Below are 18,240 nucleotides of genomic sequence, written 5' to 3' on the forward strand. Positions count from 1 at the left end.
AGCTTTTTTAGATTAGGTACAAGACCTATTGACAAGTCGCTCAGTAAAATAATGCTGATACGTTCCACCTGCCCATGTTAAACTTTTAGCCTACAGTTGTGAGCAGGTAGCTTGACAAGCCAGACCCACATAAGTATATATACTCTTTTGATCCCGTGAGGGGAATTTGGTCTCTGCATTTATCCCAATCCGTGAATTAGTGAAACACACTCAGGACACAGTGAAGTGAAGCACACACTAATCCCGGCGCAGTGAGCTGCCTGCAACAACAGCGGCGCTCGAGGAGCCGTGAGGAGTTCGGTGCCTTGCTCAAGGGCACTTCAGCCGTGCCTACTGGTTCGGAACCGGCAACCCTCCGGTTACAAGTCCGAAGCGCTAACCAGTAGGCCATGGCTGCCCCATTGCTGCCGCTATAGGTGCATCTAGATTTCTAAGCTAGTGAGGAGGCGCCTGCATAAATCTTATGGTACACAGGCAACACAGCCATATATACCGGTACGTATAGGCCATATAGGTTTGCGCATGCATAAAAGTTACTTTGGTTGTCTGTGACTTAAAACAGTGTAGGCTAGAAATCGGACTACCTATATGATGCCGTCTGTTAGGTGTGCATTTAAACATGACATTAGGAACACACTTCGAGTGTCGCAGTCTCATATCACCCCGCGATAGGACCATCTTATTGCGGGGAAACCAGCTCATTGCTCCCCTGATTCAGTGACATGGTGAGATTCAGATTTTACCTTTTTACATTGTCGTCCCTCTGCTGTGTTCCACTGCTAGCAACCTGGCGATTCAGGCTGAAGATCAGCACCCATACGCGGGAGAAAAGTTTTTCAACCTGTGCACTTTTCTGTATTCTGCAGCACTATGCTTTGAACGTCTCATTCATGACTGTTATTTAATCGATATCACTGAAAATGAATTACTTACTGTTCCCGCATTTAAAGGAGAATTCCGGTGTGATATTGACCTAAAGTGTATTGAAACATGACACCAGTTGGAACACCATTGAAAAAGCTGTTGGTAGCATCGGCTAACTAGCGCCAGATTTCGGAGTGCAGGGGACAAGCCGAGATGGGCTATGAGACATACGTTCACACTCGGTATCATGTTTCAATACACTTTAGGTCAATATCACACCGCAATTCTCCTTTAAACCGTCTATGTCATTATTTGACAATGAATGTGTTTTTAATGTTGTAGCCTATAGCTCGCTGCGCTGTGGCGCCCCTGGTAGTTTGGCGCCCAGGCCAATTGCCCAGAATGCCCATGCCTTCCGCCGGCCCTAGTTCTACTGCATAACGTTTAGCAAATAAATTAGTTTGTTTTACAGAAATGGCCTACTGTCACAGTTGATGGTAGGCTATAACCAAAAGCACACATTTTGTAAATAAGCGGGTCAGATTGCGGGTCGGGTATAATTTTGTCCTAATTCACGGTCCGAGTTGCAGTCGGGTTGATTAAAATATCGGGCGACCACGGGCCGCTTGTGACCAAACCCGTGCAACACTGATAGATATCATTGTGGACCTTGCTTTGTGCACTGAGGAGAATCCATATAAAGTTGATTAAAATGTTGCAGATGTTGCCTGACAAGGAACCTGACCAGGACTGTCATTGACCTGGACTGTCACTGACTATGATAGTTACTGACCAGGACCAGGGCCGTTACTGAGACCAGGACTGTTGCCATGTAGTGTTATGTTCATCCGCAGTGTTCTCAAATGTCCAGTTCACCCTTTTCACCCTTTTTGTCGGAAATTATTGTAGGTGCAATTATTAAATTTTTTGTTTTAATTGGACCCCCCCTAAAAAGATGATCAGGATATAATTAACATATTTTTTTATTTTTTATTTGACTTGTGACTAGCTGTGTGGTGTGCAGTGTGCGCGCGTATGTGCCCTTGAATGTGGTGGGGTCACTGTGTCCATTTTCTCCAGCTGGCATTGCAGAGATGAGCGAAGTGTGTGTGTGTGTGTGTGTGTGTGGCGAGTCCCCACCCCCTGGTGTAGGGTATATAGGTATATATACTATGACCTTTACTCTGCAGATCTCTACTTTCCCTCATCTTAGATTCTCTACAGCGGTCGTCTGCAAACTCACTCTTGTGTGTGTGTGTGTGTGAGCACATACGTGTGTGAGAGAGAGAAAGAGCATATATGTGTGTGTGTGACCTCCCTCCCCCTCCCTACTGTAATCTCATTGCATACTGCTCCTATGTGGAACTGAAGTCAATGAGGAACTCCGTGGCAGCAACAATACCAGTTTATCTATGTGTGTGTGGTCATCAGTGTGCGGCTGCATGGTAATTTCAGGTTGCTGCTGCAACCTTTTGGCTCTGTGTGTGTGTGTGTATGGTTGAAGTGTAACCTCCTATTGTTTATGCCCTTGAGTTAATCAGTGTATGAGTCAAGGACAAAGGAGCAGCGGAGGAACAGAACAGCTGCTTCACTCACCTTTACATTAAAGGAACACTATGCAAGATTTTCACCTTTACATTAAAGGAACACTATGCAAGATTTTCACCTTCTCATTAAAGGAACACTATGCAAGATTTTCACCTTTACGAAGCCAATTTGATGGTAAACGAACTTGTAGTAGACGTTCACCTAGCATAGCTATACAGCATAAATGTAGTGAGTCGCTACTGAGAAAACCACCAATGCAACTTCAAGAATGGCGGCCTGACAAATCTAGCGAGAATCGTGAAACATTACCTTGTCAGTAGATATAGCTCTTTAGAGATAGTCTTTGTCTGTTGTTAATCCTTCACCTCCACTAGACTAAGGTGTGTGTGTGTGTGTGTGTGTTCAGTGAGAATGTAGACTAAGGTGTATGTGTGTGTGTGTGTGTGAGTGTTCGTTCAGTGAGACTGTAGACTAAGGTGTGTGTGTGTGTGTTCAGTGAATGTAGACTATGTGTGTGTGTGTTCAGTGAGAATGTAGACTAAGGTGTGTGTGTTCAGTGAATATGCACCGATATATCGGAAGGCTATCGGTATCGGCCGATATGGGCCTTTTTTTGCTCCCATCGGCCATCTGCAAAACGGCTGATATTAGTGGCCGATATTTTCAAATATGCTGGCCACGACTAAATCGCTGATAAGCGTCGCCAACCTATTCTAAGAGTGCAGATCTGAAAACTTTCCATAGGGAGTAGCAGAGGGATATGTAAGATTAACCCTTAAAACCCAATTGACGCAAAGTTTTCTCTGCGTTCACCTGCGCACCCATTACTCTCGTTTGAATTACCCGCGGACCTGTGAGCTATTTGATACCAAGTACATCCTTCTGGGTTATAAAACAGACGAAGTGACAGCAAAATAATAACTTCATATAGCTCGACTTACCTCACGTTTTTGTAGCAAAGCATGTTTATAATCCAAGGCTATTGTGTGTTTCTCTATGGCAAAGAATGTTCAAAATCCTGTTTTGAGATCCTAGCAAATTCCTGCATGGCATCCAATTCAAGGCTCACATTGCATCCCAATTTGTTCGACAAAGAAACACCTTTTTGCCTTTACTTTGTTCATGGCAATGCAGTAAAAAGTTGTAGAGAATCATAAGTGCAGACACCATAGGCTAACAAGTAAACTCGGGTCTTAATGGCTTATATCTCTACAGTATTGTCTATTAACATTAGTGAGTGTGATTCTGTTTACTGATGTGATGGGTGTGTTGTGCACGCAGTGTCCAGCCGGGCAATGGCGTCTAAGACGCAGGTGGGCTTCGTTGGGCTGGGCAACATGGGGAACCCGATGGCCAAGAACCTGCTGAAACACGGCTACCCTGTCATCGCCACCGATGTCTTCCCCGAGTCCTGCAAGGAGATCCAGGAGCTCGGCGCACAGGTGAGGGGGAGGAGAAGGTGTGTGTGTGTGTATGTGTGTGTGTGTGAGAGAGAGACAGAGAGAGACTGACTGAGCTTGAGAGAGTGTGTATACGAGTGAGCTCCTGAAGAGAAGGTGTGTGTGTGTCTTCTTGAGAGAAGAGAAGGTGAGTGTGCACGAGTGAGAGACAGAAGTTGTTTTTTTACTGAGATCGTGCAACATTCACGGGAAGAGGAGACGTCTTTATGCCGCATCGTGTGTCTAAAAACGAGGCAAAACATTGCCATCCTGGTTCTTCGTACTGCGAGTGTTTACATACAAGCCGGCATTTTGAGGAGCCAGGAGGCAGGACCAAATAGCAACATGAAGCGTGACGTGCAACATTGGCCGTGAGGAGTAGCCTGACACATCTATAAAGCAAGAAGCGTCTGTGTGTCTGTGGCACGCATATCTGGCTGACCGTTTGTCAGACTGATTTCAGGCAGGTGGCAGGTGTCTTGCTATGGGCATGAGTAAGTGCAGTGCCAAATTTGACATTGTTTGTATAAGAAATGCAAAAGATATCGTTAAATATATCGGTAAAAGAAGCACATTGGCTTTCGCCGCTAGCCACTCCCCCTCCCACACACCACTGTACTGTAAGCTACCAGTGAAAATAGAAGCAGGGCTTTGGCAGAGCTGGATCAGTGTAGGTTACACGGGTAAAAACTTAACATGTCTGATCTCAACAATAAAGTGAACTCCACGGATTTTGCAACAACACGGCAAGAAACACAGGTATGCAGTGGCTCTTCAAAATGACTCTAAAAAATGATGTGCAATAAACGGACACTTCGAATAGCCCAGGCTACTTTGGACTGTCTTTAAACTTTGAATAAGCAAACGACAATTCCAACTGCAAGGTCCTAAATTGAAACGAGCGATAATGGTCCCGAATTAAAGAACGTCTCAGAATGCCACACATGCAAAGCATAACCAGCGACAAGCAACGAGTGGCAGACAGAGTGTGATGTCACTTATATGAAAAGCCCAGGCTACTTTGGACTGTCTTTTAGACTTTGAATAAGCAAATGACAATTCCAACTACAAGGTCGTAAATTGAAACGAGCGATAATGGTCCCGAATTAAAGAACGTCTCGGAATGCCACACAAAGCATAACCAGCGACAAGCAACGAGTGGCAGACAGAGTGTGATGCTATATGAATAGCCCAGGCTACTTTGGACTGTCTTTAGACTTTGAATAAGCAAACGACAGTTCCAACTGCAAAGTCCTAAATTGAAACGAGCGATGATGGTCCCGAATTAAAGAATGTCTCAGAATGCCACACATGCAAAGCATAACCAGCGACAAGCAACGAGTGGCAGACAGAGTGTGATGTCACTTATAGGCCGCCAGAGACTGTTTTTGAGTCCCACCGTTGCAATTTTCATATGATGCATCATTCCACAAAAATGTTTGTTTTCTCTATCAAGTTATTCAATAGGCTATATAGTCTTGACTCAAAACAGCTGTTAGGATTATGTAATTTTGATTTGTAAAAAATGTCACATGTAGCCATGCTTAAATCCTGCTCACTTCACATTTATTATATTATTATATTATCTGTAGGCCTATTCATTATTAAATGCTTAGGCCTACCTGGAATTATGTTTTTCCCTATCCTATTTTCAAAGCAGGCCTACCTGCAGGCATGTAATTAGACTACAGGAATAGCATGTTTGAACGGGCACTGCACTAGTGGGAACAAATGAATGATTTTCTGAACTGGGGATTTTGCCATCACTAATTTTACCCTTATAACTTTTGACAACTGAAAATAAAATGTGATCCAATGAACAGAAAGCCTCTTCAATGTGCTTAATCATCATGTAGGCTAGCCTGTTAATCAGGAGCTAGTAACGTTGCTATTCCCTGAAGATGAGTCAGATGTAGCTACAGTTAAGTTGGCCATTCATCTACAAATGCTTTTCTTATGGATGCCAGAAACTGCATATTATACTATGACCGTTTGTATGGGTAATATGGTGGTAGAATATGGTCAGGCTATCTCCATCTCTAACTTGCTCATATCGAGAAGAATGCATGATGGAAAAAACAGTGCACTAACTATGGATAACTGGATAACTTGTAGACCATAAAGGTAAGAGTTCATTGTCCTCACATTTAGCTGTATTTACTTGTATGGCTGCATAGCATGCTAGTTTGTTTGTTAAACAGTGACATTAAGCTATGTTCGCTAATGTCTAGCTTCTAAATGTTATGTGGCTAACGGTAGTTATAATGTGATAATGTAAAAGCTTGCTAGGAAAGACGCTCCAGGAGTTCATACTTGTTTTATCGCTGGATTTTAGGATAGCCTATATGGCAACCGATTGCATTCCGACCTACAGTCAACTCTAGCAGGTGTTCAATGACTGGAAGCTTTGTGGATTTAAAGATTTCCGTAATGTGCTGTCTCTGCTATTGCTGCTTTTGATCAGTCAGATTTTAAATCTCCTGTGGTGGGTTGGACATATGTGGTGTCATCGAAAACGCCCACCCAGATTCCCCCATTCCGCCCTAACACATTTACACTGGTGCCGGAATGAATCGTTTCGCTTTTATGTCTACCCTGCCTGGTGATAAAATTGGGGGGACACTTTGAACCGCCGTTCCGCCACGGTGTGTGTAAAAAGGACAGGCTTTCCGCGATAAAGGTACACACATTCACAGGAAATCCGGCAGTGTAAAAGGGGCTACAGAGAAACTGACTGAGCTTGAGAGAGTGTGTATACGAGTGAGTTCCTGGAGAGAAGAGAAGAGGTGTGTGTGTGTGTGTGCGTGAGCGTGTGAGAGACTGACTGAGCTTGAGAGAGTGTGTATACGAGTGAGCTCCTGGAGAGAAGAGAAGGTGTGTGTGAGAGAGAGAGCGAGCGCAGGAGAGGAAGTGCCCTGCATATTGGCCAGAGAGAAAGTAGAGAGTACAGTGTTTCCCCTAGAATTTTTTTCCAGCAGCGGTGCTGTTGATCGTAGGAAGCCCCCCCCCCCCCCCCCCCCCCAAAAAAAAAGAGAAACATTTGAAAAAATGACTCCTTAAATTGTGACTTCTGGTGGATTTTGTGAAAGAAATGGACAGATTGAGTTACAAATTATGACATAACCATCAACACAAATAACCGCCAGCCAAACTGCAATACACGTGTCTCGGTTGTTACTCTAGGGTAGACCAACTCACTTTCTGGAAGTATACTGCCCCCATCTTTTATGGAATGTGGAGTAGGAATTGATTTTTTGGCGGACATTACACATGGCACCTTTAAGACAAAAGGCAAAATATGTTTTTATTCCTCCCTTTAGTCAATTTCAGCATGGGTGTCTTAACTTTTGCACAGCACTGTATAAACTATATAGACTTCTCTTTCATGCCATTACACTGTATTGGTGCTGTGCAAGTCGAATTGAGTGCCTGTCACTTTAATGCCGTGACGGCCCGTGACGCTGGCTTGATTCTCACGGTTTTAAGCTAACTTAGTAGCGTTGTTGTGCATGGTGCATAAGAATATGTGGATGAAATTAATTATGTTTCCCATGTCATTTGGAAAATAAATGGTCAAAAACTCGAAGAAAATTCACTTGGATTATAGCAGATAAGTGTCTTGTATCATATCTATAATTTTGATGAGCTCTACAGGAATTACAAACTATCTCAGATGTAAATGCTTGCGTATCCTATTACTCAAATTCAATTAAACCCACCAATAGGCTAGCTAGACCTTAGTTTCACAGCCTAGGTATGTTAGCAACACAGGGCTTGAAAGCATTGCCTGTATCACAAACAAAAACGAAACAATGCTTGGATTTATCTGGGAATAGGCTACTGAAGGTAGGGGCGAGCTATCTCGCTGGCGTGTTTAATTTGGTTCCTTGGTTAACATAATGTAGGCTACGTTTTTTGGCACAAAATTGCGTCTGCTAATAAACTTAAACATAAACACAAACAAGCGTGATCTCCTGTGGAATCCCTGACTGCGCCTTCAACGTTAGCCTACTATTATTTGTGGACATGAAACCTGAACAAACGGCAGCTGTTCCTGAAGTTCACTTGCGTCTATTTTTTTTTTTTAAATTAGGCAACTCTTTTTGCAGTGGCGCTTGAATTCCAGGAGCGGTGCTGCGCCGCTGATGTATACATTGTAGGGGAAACACTGGAGTAGTGCTGCCACTGACGACTAATTTTCTAACGACTAATCTTTTCAACTAATTTTTCGATTAGTCGACTAATCTAAACGACTATTTTTTTTTTTTTTTATTTAAAAAAAAAGAAAAAAAAAAAAAGAAAAGTGTTTTGTTATTTCGTTGTGTCCATTTTATTTTGAACTCAACTGAAGGGAAAACATAAAATATAGATCACCCTACTTTTGTTAGAAGCGTATTAAGTGAACTGTTATGTGTAAAAAAAAAAATCACCCATTTAAAATTATACCATCAGATCTAATGTCAGACCTTTTGATATACTTTATTTGTATGCCAGTGTTGCCATGGACATAGACAATGTTCAATGTTTGTCAAACTTCTTTGACCTGAGGGCCGATCATGGCACCTACATGAACCCACCCCCCATCAAATTATCATTATATCACATCACAATTATAATTGTTATGCTATATTGTTATACATGCACTTCAAAGCAGCCAATGTTTAAAGTGCAAAAAGTTTGTGAAAACAGAGGACTGCTTTACCAATGTAAAATATAATTACAATAGTTTCATTGCTTTTGCATGGTTGCATGATAAATACTTCTCAAAACAACAGCAATTATATGGGTGCCATTGTTTTGGGATGTTTCCCTCATGCAAGCATCATACACTGGTAGGCAAATGGAAAGAATATTGCATGATATTTAATTATGCCACAATAGCTTTTGGGCATGTTATGCAAATTTGACTATACAATGCTAGATAGTGTATTAGTCTGTGCTCTGTTTTTATGGAAGTTGTATAAATCCACATCGTTCTATTAAATGTTGTTTCATAATTAAATAACCTTCCAATAGGTGAATCGGAGCTTTGCTACCAACGTTATCGAGTGGTTTCAGTTTCGCTCGCGCACACGCATGCATTGAATGAACGCTCATAACACCATTTAATTGTATGCCTCTATGTTTGATGACACTGATTGCAGAAACGTTTGTTTTCTTTTTCTGTCGGTCCATGGTTCCTTGATCAATTGCGCAGCAAATTATCAGACGTAGCCCCGGGAATAATTTCACTCCACCAGCAGTGTCCACGTTGCGGCCGGTGCTCGTCCGCGGCCCAAAGTTTGAGAAACGATGGTCTAGCCAACTTTGAAAGGCGACAGGAGTTGAGGACTTTGCAAATGTCAGCATGTTCAAAACAAGTAGGCTACAGGCACTTTGTGCGTCTTAAAACATAAGTTAGGCTACCTCACTTTATCAGTTGGCTTGAACGCTAAAAAAAATATGCGTCGTGACTTATTGAACATGGGAAATAACGCCGCGCCTTGATTGTTGACATCACGGGCAGCGGCATATTCATTTTAACGTTTTTTTTTTTGTATGAATGAATAAATGACACGCCGTTGCGTTGTCAACGTGAGCCACTCTCTTCACTTCATTTATTGCAATTTCCACAATGCTATATTAGTCAGAGTCTGGACTAGCGTACCAGCTTAGCTCCCCCGCTTAAAGGGGTGGTTCAGGGTTTTGGACATAGGACCTCATTTCCAAGTAAGCAAGTGTGATATTTATCAGTGGAGACCGTTTTCAACACGTTTCATCCAGTCCTTCTAATTGCAGAGTTCGCAGGTGCTAGGCTAGCACAAGTCAACGGTATGTGCTAGCCTGCCACTAAAAACAGTCTTACCCACTCCAAAGTACACCCAAGGCAAATAAATTATAACGCCAGACTATCGATGTAAATGTCTGTATTGATAGTTTTATTTCTAACATTATTCTATCCTTGCATTTCAACGATCGCATTACATTTTGAGGGACTAGTGTCTTCGCAGCGGCGGAATTATACTTGCTCCAGTTAGTAGTACTGCGCCAAAAAGTAAACAGTAAAGCGCACTCCAATGGGGATACCTAGTAGTAGCCTTGGTAATATCAGTCCGCCGCTGAGATGCAAAATGACTACTACCAACTTCAGGGAACAAAGTATAACTATTGCAATGCGATGCGAGGGTAGTTGTATTTCTTACACTATTCTATCAACACAGACATTTACATCGATTGTCTGGAATTTGCCTCGAGTGTCCTTTGGAGTAGGTAAGACTGTTTTTAGTGGCAGGCTAGCACATACCGTTGACTTGCGCTAGCCTAGCACCTGCGACCTCTGCAATTAGAACGACTGGATGAAACGTGTTGAAAACAGTCTCCACTTATAAATATCACACTTGCTTACTTGGAAATGAGGTCCTATGTCCAAAATCCTGAACCACCCCTTTAACTGCCTAATAATGGATCGCGCTGAAAGCAGGCAGGCACGCAGCTTTGCTACATGCGTTTCCACTTGCGACCTTAGCAGAGTTTAAAACATGACTGCCAAAGTCTAAGTAGCCTGTTTAACATCCAAAGACAGTCGTCCTTTTCAAGAGTTAATAACATTAGCCTACAGTGAGCCATTTGAGACGGGAGACCAAAAATAAATAGGTGGTCAATAGTAAAACGACTCTTCGACTAAAAAAATTGCCGTCGACTAATTTTCATGGTCGATTAGGTAGATTAAGTCGACTAATCGCGGCAGCACTAGTAGAGAGATGAGGGCCTGAGGGTCACACACACACACACACACACACACACACACACCTTTAATGGTGAGCGATAGAAGAGAGAGAGCGCTAGAGAGGGATGACAGAAAGATGTTAGTTCAGAGAGAGAGAGAGGGAGAGATGCTGCTGGAGGTTTGCCACTCAGGAAGAGGCTGTGGTGTAGTGTTCTACTCAAACTCCTGATGGAAAATCCCCCTTTGATGCCAACATTACTGGAGACCTTTAATCACACACACACACACACACACACACTCGTGCCAACATTACTGGAGACCTTTAATCAGACCTGTTCTCTCCACTGCTTCTGAACACATCCGTCATACTGACAAGCACTGCCTGTCAGTACACACACACACCTACTAGACAGACATGCATACACACTCATCTGTCTTGTAGGTGGGTGTTAGACTTTTTCCATTCCCACTCTTAGTGATGATTGCTCCTGTGATTAAGCAGCATGATGTCATCATCATTGCTCAGCTGCTGTCTTTGATTGGATGGCCTGCACAGGAAGAGCCTGAGGTGGGGCGGGCACTGCTGTGTGTGTTTGGGGGGGAGGGGGAGGGGGGGGGGGGGGGGGATGTGGCTGACATGGTCGGGCCGCTCCAGAGGTGTGCAAATCTGGTTTCAAAGAGTAAAAGGCCCACCATGCATTGGCCCTACCTGTGTACTTAACACAGGTGATTTCACTACTTAGCTGATCTACCTAGAACAAATATAGTATAGTAATTATATATACTTTTTGTAGATAGATAGATAGATAGATAGATATATATATAGATACTTTGATACTTTATTGATCCCCAGGGGAAATTCAAGGTCTCAGTAGCATACAGACATCACACACACATTCACTAACAGTAGAAAAAAGTAATTAAAAGTATATAATATAAAAAACACAACTAAGCAATAAGGACAGCAGAAGATAAAGAATATACTAAAATACAAATTATACTAAATAACACTTAAACTAAATCAATTCTAAAAACAGTATCCACATAGTGGGTGATTAATCAATCAAGAGGCGCTTGCAATGACTGAGGCAGGGACTGAGCCTGTGATTCTCTGTGCATAGTAAGGTAAGGTAAGGTGCTCTGTGTGAGTGAGTGTCATGGTGATGGTGCAAATGAGTAAGTGCAACAGTGCAAGAATAAAGTCTAGAGACCAACATAAAATAAATATGGACATATCAGCAAGTAGGCAATATAAAAGAAACTAGAGAAAAAACTATCTATATCTATATAACTATATTAAGAAAAGGTGTGGCCACAATTCGGCTGTGGCATGGAGGGAGGGGTTATGCATATGTGCTAATATATATATATATATATATATATATATATATATTCGATTAAGTTGACTAAATCGCGGCAGCACTATTTACAATAGTGCTGTGGAGTGGATGACACTCATTGTCCAAGATGTTGATCAGTTTGTTCAGGGTCCTTTTGTCAGATATTGAAGTGATGCACTCCAGTTCAGCTCCCACTACAGAGCCAGCTTTCCTTACCAGCCTGTCAAGTCGCCCCGCATCCTTCTTCTTTGTGCTTCCTCCCCAGCATACCACTGCATAGAAGAGGACGCTGGCAACAACAGACTGGTAGAACATCCTGAGGAGCTTGCTGCACACATTGAAGGAGCGCAGCCTCCTCAGGAAGTACAGCCTGCTCTGCCCTGTCTTTTGATCCCGTGGTCAAATTTGGTCTCTGCATTTATCCCAATCCGTGAATTAGTGAAACACAGACAGCACACAGTGAACAAACAGCGAGGTGAAGCACACACTAACCTGGAGCAGTGAGCTGCCTGCTACAGCGGCGCTCGGGGAGCAGTGAGGGGGTTAGGTGCCTTACTCAAGGGCTCTTCAGCCGTGGATGTGGGCATAGGAGAGCACTGCTCAACCACTTCCCCCACCCACATTTTTCCTACTGGGTCAGGGATCGAACTGGCAACCCTTTGGTTACAAGCCCGAAGCCCTAAACAGTAGGCCACGGCTGCCCCAAATATGTTGATGGACTTCTACAGCTCTGGTCAGGTCGGGCACGAACTACAGAGACTGGACTTGGGGGCGGTGGCATCGGCCAAGAGCACGGGCACAACCCCGTCTGACGTGACCCCGTCTGGCACGACCCTGTCTGGCGGTGCTTGCACACTGACCCAACGAACACCAACATTAGGTCAGTGTGCATCATCAGTCTGTGTGTGTGTGTGTGTGTGTGCTGGGTCTGTGGATCATCAGTCTGTGTGTGTGTGTGTGCTGGACAGCGTGTGTCCTGCTTGTGTGTGTGTGTGTGCTGGACAGGGCGTCTCTGTGAGTGTTATACGGCGTGCTGGACAGGGCGTGTCCTGCTTGCGTGTGTGTGCTGGACAGGGCGTCTCTGTGAGTGTTATACAACCTGTTGTAAATGTGCTTCATAAAACCATTTGCTTGATAGTGCTGCTCTCTTAGTGCTTAATTACAGCTGGGCCTTGAGGGATTGCAATTGCAATAGGCCAGTGTTTCCCAAACTTTTTTTCTGGGGACCCACTTTTTAAAAATGACAGACCATCGCGACCCATTTCACTTCAAATCTACCCTGCAACCACCAATATTGTTTTAGGCCACAGGTTCTCCAACTTTTCTATGCCTCCCCCAACCATACATTGCTATAGGATCTAGATAGATAGATCCTGCTTTGAACACGGTTGTGTTGCATTTTGAGTACCATCAGCGTAAAAAGTTGGAAAAGACTACTACATCATTCGTCTTAGTAATCTGTATTTCTAAAAAAAATGTTGTAGGCTACGTTGCGTTGCAGACAAATGGGTCCATAACACTGTGGACGTCAATTCCGATGTAAACAGCAGATAACTCAAGTCGTTATATTGTATTGTTGTATTATATTATATTGTATAGTCGTTATATCAGAACAAGAGGTTTTTGCGCAATAGCCAGAAGAATGCGCCTTTACTTTGGAGTTAGCAAGGTAGAAAACGAGAGGAATATTGTTTAAAATGTCCATTTAAATTGTAGCCTAATATAATGCACTGTTGTGCATTTTAAATCAGAAATAAGAATGTGAGGAGGTTGCTATTAACTTTACAGATTGCATCTACAATCGAAACTATCTACATGCAAATTGAATGGCCTTATTTCCGGGATGTCTGCTTTAGTTGACAGCACGGTCACTAGATTTTAATCGGTAAAGTTGAGGAGCTGGTATCTGTTAATATTCGCGCAAATAGGCGGATTCATGTCGCTTGCAGTTTGCAACTGCGAGGTAGCCTACATTGCAGGCGTACCACAGAACGGTTTCATTTTGAGAGGTAGATATCCATGCTTTGGCACCCCCTCTGCGATGCGTTCATCCCCCAGTTTCATGCGCCAGTTTCATGAGCTTTTATGGTATAAAATGACAAATGGTTGATTTGGCCTATAACACAACATAAATTGTGCTGGCGACCCAAATAAAATCTCCTGCGACCCACCTGTGGGTCGCGACCCAGACTTTGGTAAACACTGCAATAGGCAACTTCTGACCATACCACATACAACTAGAACAACAACATGAACAGGTGTGTATGTGTGTGTGTGTTTAATATGTATTGTGTGTGTGGGCATCCCCAGATCCTGGACTCCCCAGCTGAAGTAGCTGATAAAGCGGATCGCATCATCACCATGCTCCCCTCCAGCCCCAACGTCATCGAGGTCTACACCGGCCCCAACGGCATCCTCAAGTGAGCCACGCACACACACACACACACACACACATACACACACCGGACCCAACGACATCCTCAAGAGAGCCGCGCACACACACACACACACACACACCGGACCCAACAACATCCTCAAGAGAGCCCCACACACACACACACACACACACACACACACACACACACACACACACACACACACCGGACCCAACGACATCCTCAAGAGAGCCACAGACACACACACGCACACCGGACCCAACGACATCAAGCCCACTGCTCACACACCTCCTCTTCCAGACCTCTGTCTGTCTGTCTGTATGTGTGTGTTTTCTACCCGTTTTCTACCCTAACTCTGCTGTGTGTGTGTGTGTGTGTGTGTGTGTGTGTGTGTGTCCCTCTCCTCAGGAAAGTGAAGAAGGGCTCCCTTCTCATTGACTCCAGCACTATAGACCCGGCCGTCTCCAAGGAGATGGCTGCTGCCGCCGAGAAAATGGGTGCGGTCTTCATGGACGCCCCGGTGTCTGGGGGTAAGGAACACACACACACACACACTCACACTCTTGGTTACACACACAGTGACTCTTAGTCACTCTGAGCACAGGTTTAAGTTCTGCACGCCATCATACGCCATCCCACCCCTCTGTTTCAGGAAGGTCTCAACCCAATGCAGTTCTGCAGAATAACAACTTAAATCAACCCAATGCATTTCTATTACCTTACAATAACAACTTAAAATCAGCCCAATGCAAATTATTACCTTTAAAATAACGGCTTCAAACTCATGGTACACTGACATAACAAGGAGAATCTCTCTCTGATATTGTCAATGCCCACATGCTTGATATTGCTCTGTGTAATGTTGTTGATCAGGTAGGGTTATGACCCTTTTAGTTTTAAGTTTTAGTTTTAGTTAGTTTTTAACTAACTGGGTACCATCTAAGCACTAAATGGTAGCGATGCTCCGATCAGTGTTTTTGGGACCGGTCACCGATTACCAATCACTGAAATCAGTACCGATACCTATCACCGATCACAGAAAGGGCATTGAAAGAAAGTGAAGGGGCTCTACACTAACTTTTTTAAACGTTTAAACATTAAGAATGCAAAGATTAAGAATGACTGACAACATTTACAGGAAACACAATTTAGTGCTTACTTTTATTTTTGGTCTGTTTTATTTTTCTATATTTTGTTTTAATAATATCATGCACCGTCATATTTGCATTTAGCCTGTATATCAAGTATCCTGCGGTCACGTCATGTCGATATATCATTTTAGCTAACGTGGTTGATATCGAGCAGTTATATGGTCCACACTTCAACAACCCACGAACATGAGATCTAGGCTACTGTCTAAACTTTTGAAAAGGATAGACACTAAATGAACGTAGCGTAGTAAGCACACATATAATTTATTAAGCATAGAGCGAACGCATTAGTGCCTGTTATTGCCTAGGCTATAGGCTAGCTTACAATATGATAAGGCTGGCGTGTTATGAGACACTTTTCAAGCGGAGGCGAAGCTAAAGATGAAGACATATGCTGGATCAGCAGGTAAGACGGGACGGGAGTGCCACTCGCCCTCGCCTAGACTCACACAACATTTTTATCAATTAAACCTCGCTACTATTTTCTTATCAGTGCAGATTTATTGATGGGTAGCCTCATTTATTGTGATGTCCAAGTCCAACATTACTGTTTCTTTCACACATGCAGTGATATTCAGGCCTATACTAGATTGCTAGTTGCCAAATCTACATGAAAAGACCAAACTACCAAAATCTATATATTTTATTATCACAATTTCTATCTATAGGCCTCCCTTATTTGGTGTACTGACTAGACATTATTCAACAAACATATTCATCTGTATTTCAGTATCTAAGTAGGCTAAAGTATTTTTTTGACAAAGATCTGCATATACTGCGGAGGACGTGTCTGAAAGCAGCTCATTATAGACAGAATACCAGCTGAACCAGCTGAATACCAGCTTCTCCAGTGTTTTCTCAGTTAGCCTTGTAAAATGATATCAGATTATTAAACATTTTCACTATTTCACCTGTGTGTGCAGCTGTGACAGAGTGCCGTCACTACAGTTGAGTATGCGCTCTGACTGCCATACCAACGGGCCTGGCTCTTTGGAGACCCAGGTTCGAGACCGGATGGGGTCACTGCTCTCTCCCTTCGCTACAGCATGGTTAAAAATCTAAAGTGCAAAATAGTTTAGGCTACAGCACAAATATCTCCATGTAGAAATAAGGGTTAAATATTTAAATTTGTTCTCAAAGTGCACCAGATTGATGCATTTAAACTTTGTGGCCTGCTCAGCTCAGGGATTATTGCTTCACACAGACTGTTACTGACGCGCACATCACTTTCAGAGTTTGGCGCGATGACGGAGAGCAAAGAAACCGTCCGTAAAAGGCAGAGAATGTCCAAAGTTTTGGGATCATTTCAAACTTAGTGTCCAATGTGTCCACTGCAGAGCAGAACTAGCGTACCACAACAGCACGTCAACGATGATTCAACATCTGAGCCGAAAGCATCCAGTTGTTAACACCAGTTCACCAAGTGTAGCCGACACAAGGCAATGTAAACATTGATGTTAACTGATTTAATGTGTTCGCTAGTTAGAATGTACGGTTTTTGTAGCGGCTGTAGCCTAATGTCGTGAGTCGATATGATGAGTTGTGGAAATTTTAAATTGAATCATGTAAAATTGCAAGTGAGCAAATACACCAAAAACTCATCACACACACACATCTCGTCTCTCTCTCCCTCTCTCTCGCGTGCACACACACACACACACTCTATCATCTACCCATGACTGCAGTTTTGGAGAAAATATTTGCCGTTCTCATGCAGGAAATACAGTATTTTGGACACAACAAAACTGCATTGTAGGCCTACTGTACTGTACTTTTAGACATGAAAATACTAAAGTACTGCACGGTATTGTAGTATAACACTGTAAAAACTGCAGTTATTCTTTGTAAGGGAGGTTATTTGGTAGTATTGGTAAATGCTGCAGATGCACAAATCTACATAAAACTGCTATATTAATTTACTTTGAAGTGACTAGGGCTAGTTTACAGCATGACATTTGTTGTGCATATTAATAAATTGCACTAAATAACGCAAAATGATTTTTTTATCTGGTTACTCGATTAATCGATAAAATAATCACTAGAATACTCGATTCCAAAAAGAATCGATAGCTGCAGCCCTAATTTGGTTCAGTATTCCAAATGTCTGATCTGGTGAGCACACAGAAGCACAGCACCCCTGACCGACCTTGAAGCCCACCAATCAGAGTTTCTGTGCCCCTCATGCGCTACGCACACCCACCAATCAGAAGGGGCACAGTCAAGGAGGAGGACATGAATATAAGTAATAAATCTGACTAAATGAACTGTGCCCGATTATGTGTAGCTGTTGTGAACTGTGCACAATTATGTGTAGTCGTGAACTGTGCACGATTAAGTGTATCTATCGTGAACTGTGCATGATTATGTGTAGCTGTTGTGAACTGTGCATGATTATGTGTAGCTGTTGCGATTAGGTAATTGTGTTGGTTCATATTGGGATTGGGATAATTGTGCGGTCCTAATTACTCCAATTACTCAGCACCAGTCAGAGGCTACCATCTTTGTTTTGCACTTTTACAATGTCATCACATCACCAACAGTATTGGTTTTACCAAAAATACTTGGCAGTACTTTTAAACTACAAAAATACACACCTGCATTATTATTTTGATACAAAGTATGCAGTTATTTTCTTCAACCCAATACAATACAAGTGAAGAAATACTATTTTGGACTATTTTATACTATTTTTTTAGAGAGAGAGAGAGCAGAGAGAGATAAAAGTGAGAAATTAAGTAGAGCTTTAAATGATCCCGGGGTCCCTACCTGGACTGTGTGTGAGTGAGGGAGAGAGAA

The 18,240-nt window shown here is 42.9% G+C and overlaps 1 protein-coding gene across 1 annotated transcript in view; it reads left to right on the forward strand.

The window, feature by feature from the left end:
* Positions 1 to 18,240, forward strand: part of hibadhb (3-hydroxyisobutyrate dehydrogenase b) — a 42,282-nt gene that overhangs the window by 2,797 nt on the left and 21,245 nt on the right. Inside the window, exons 2-4 of the mRNA XM_042105967.1 lie at positions 3,694 to 3,854; positions 14,208 to 14,317; positions 14,702 to 14,823. Coding sequence (XP_041961901.1) covers positions 3,694 to 3,854; positions 14,208 to 14,317; positions 14,702 to 14,823 — 393 coding nt within the window. The remainder of the gene's footprint in view (positions 1 to 3,693; positions 3,855 to 14,207; positions 14,318 to 14,701; positions 14,824 to 18,240) is intronic.

The sequence above is a fragment of the Alosa sapidissima genome, chromosome 10, assembly GCF_018492685.1.
Source record: "Alosa sapidissima isolate fAloSap1 chromosome 10, fAloSap1.pri, whole genome shotgun sequence".
In the NCBI taxonomy this organism is placed as follows: Eukaryota; Metazoa; Chordata; class Actinopteri; order Clupeiformes; family Clupeidae; genus Alosa; species Alosa sapidissima.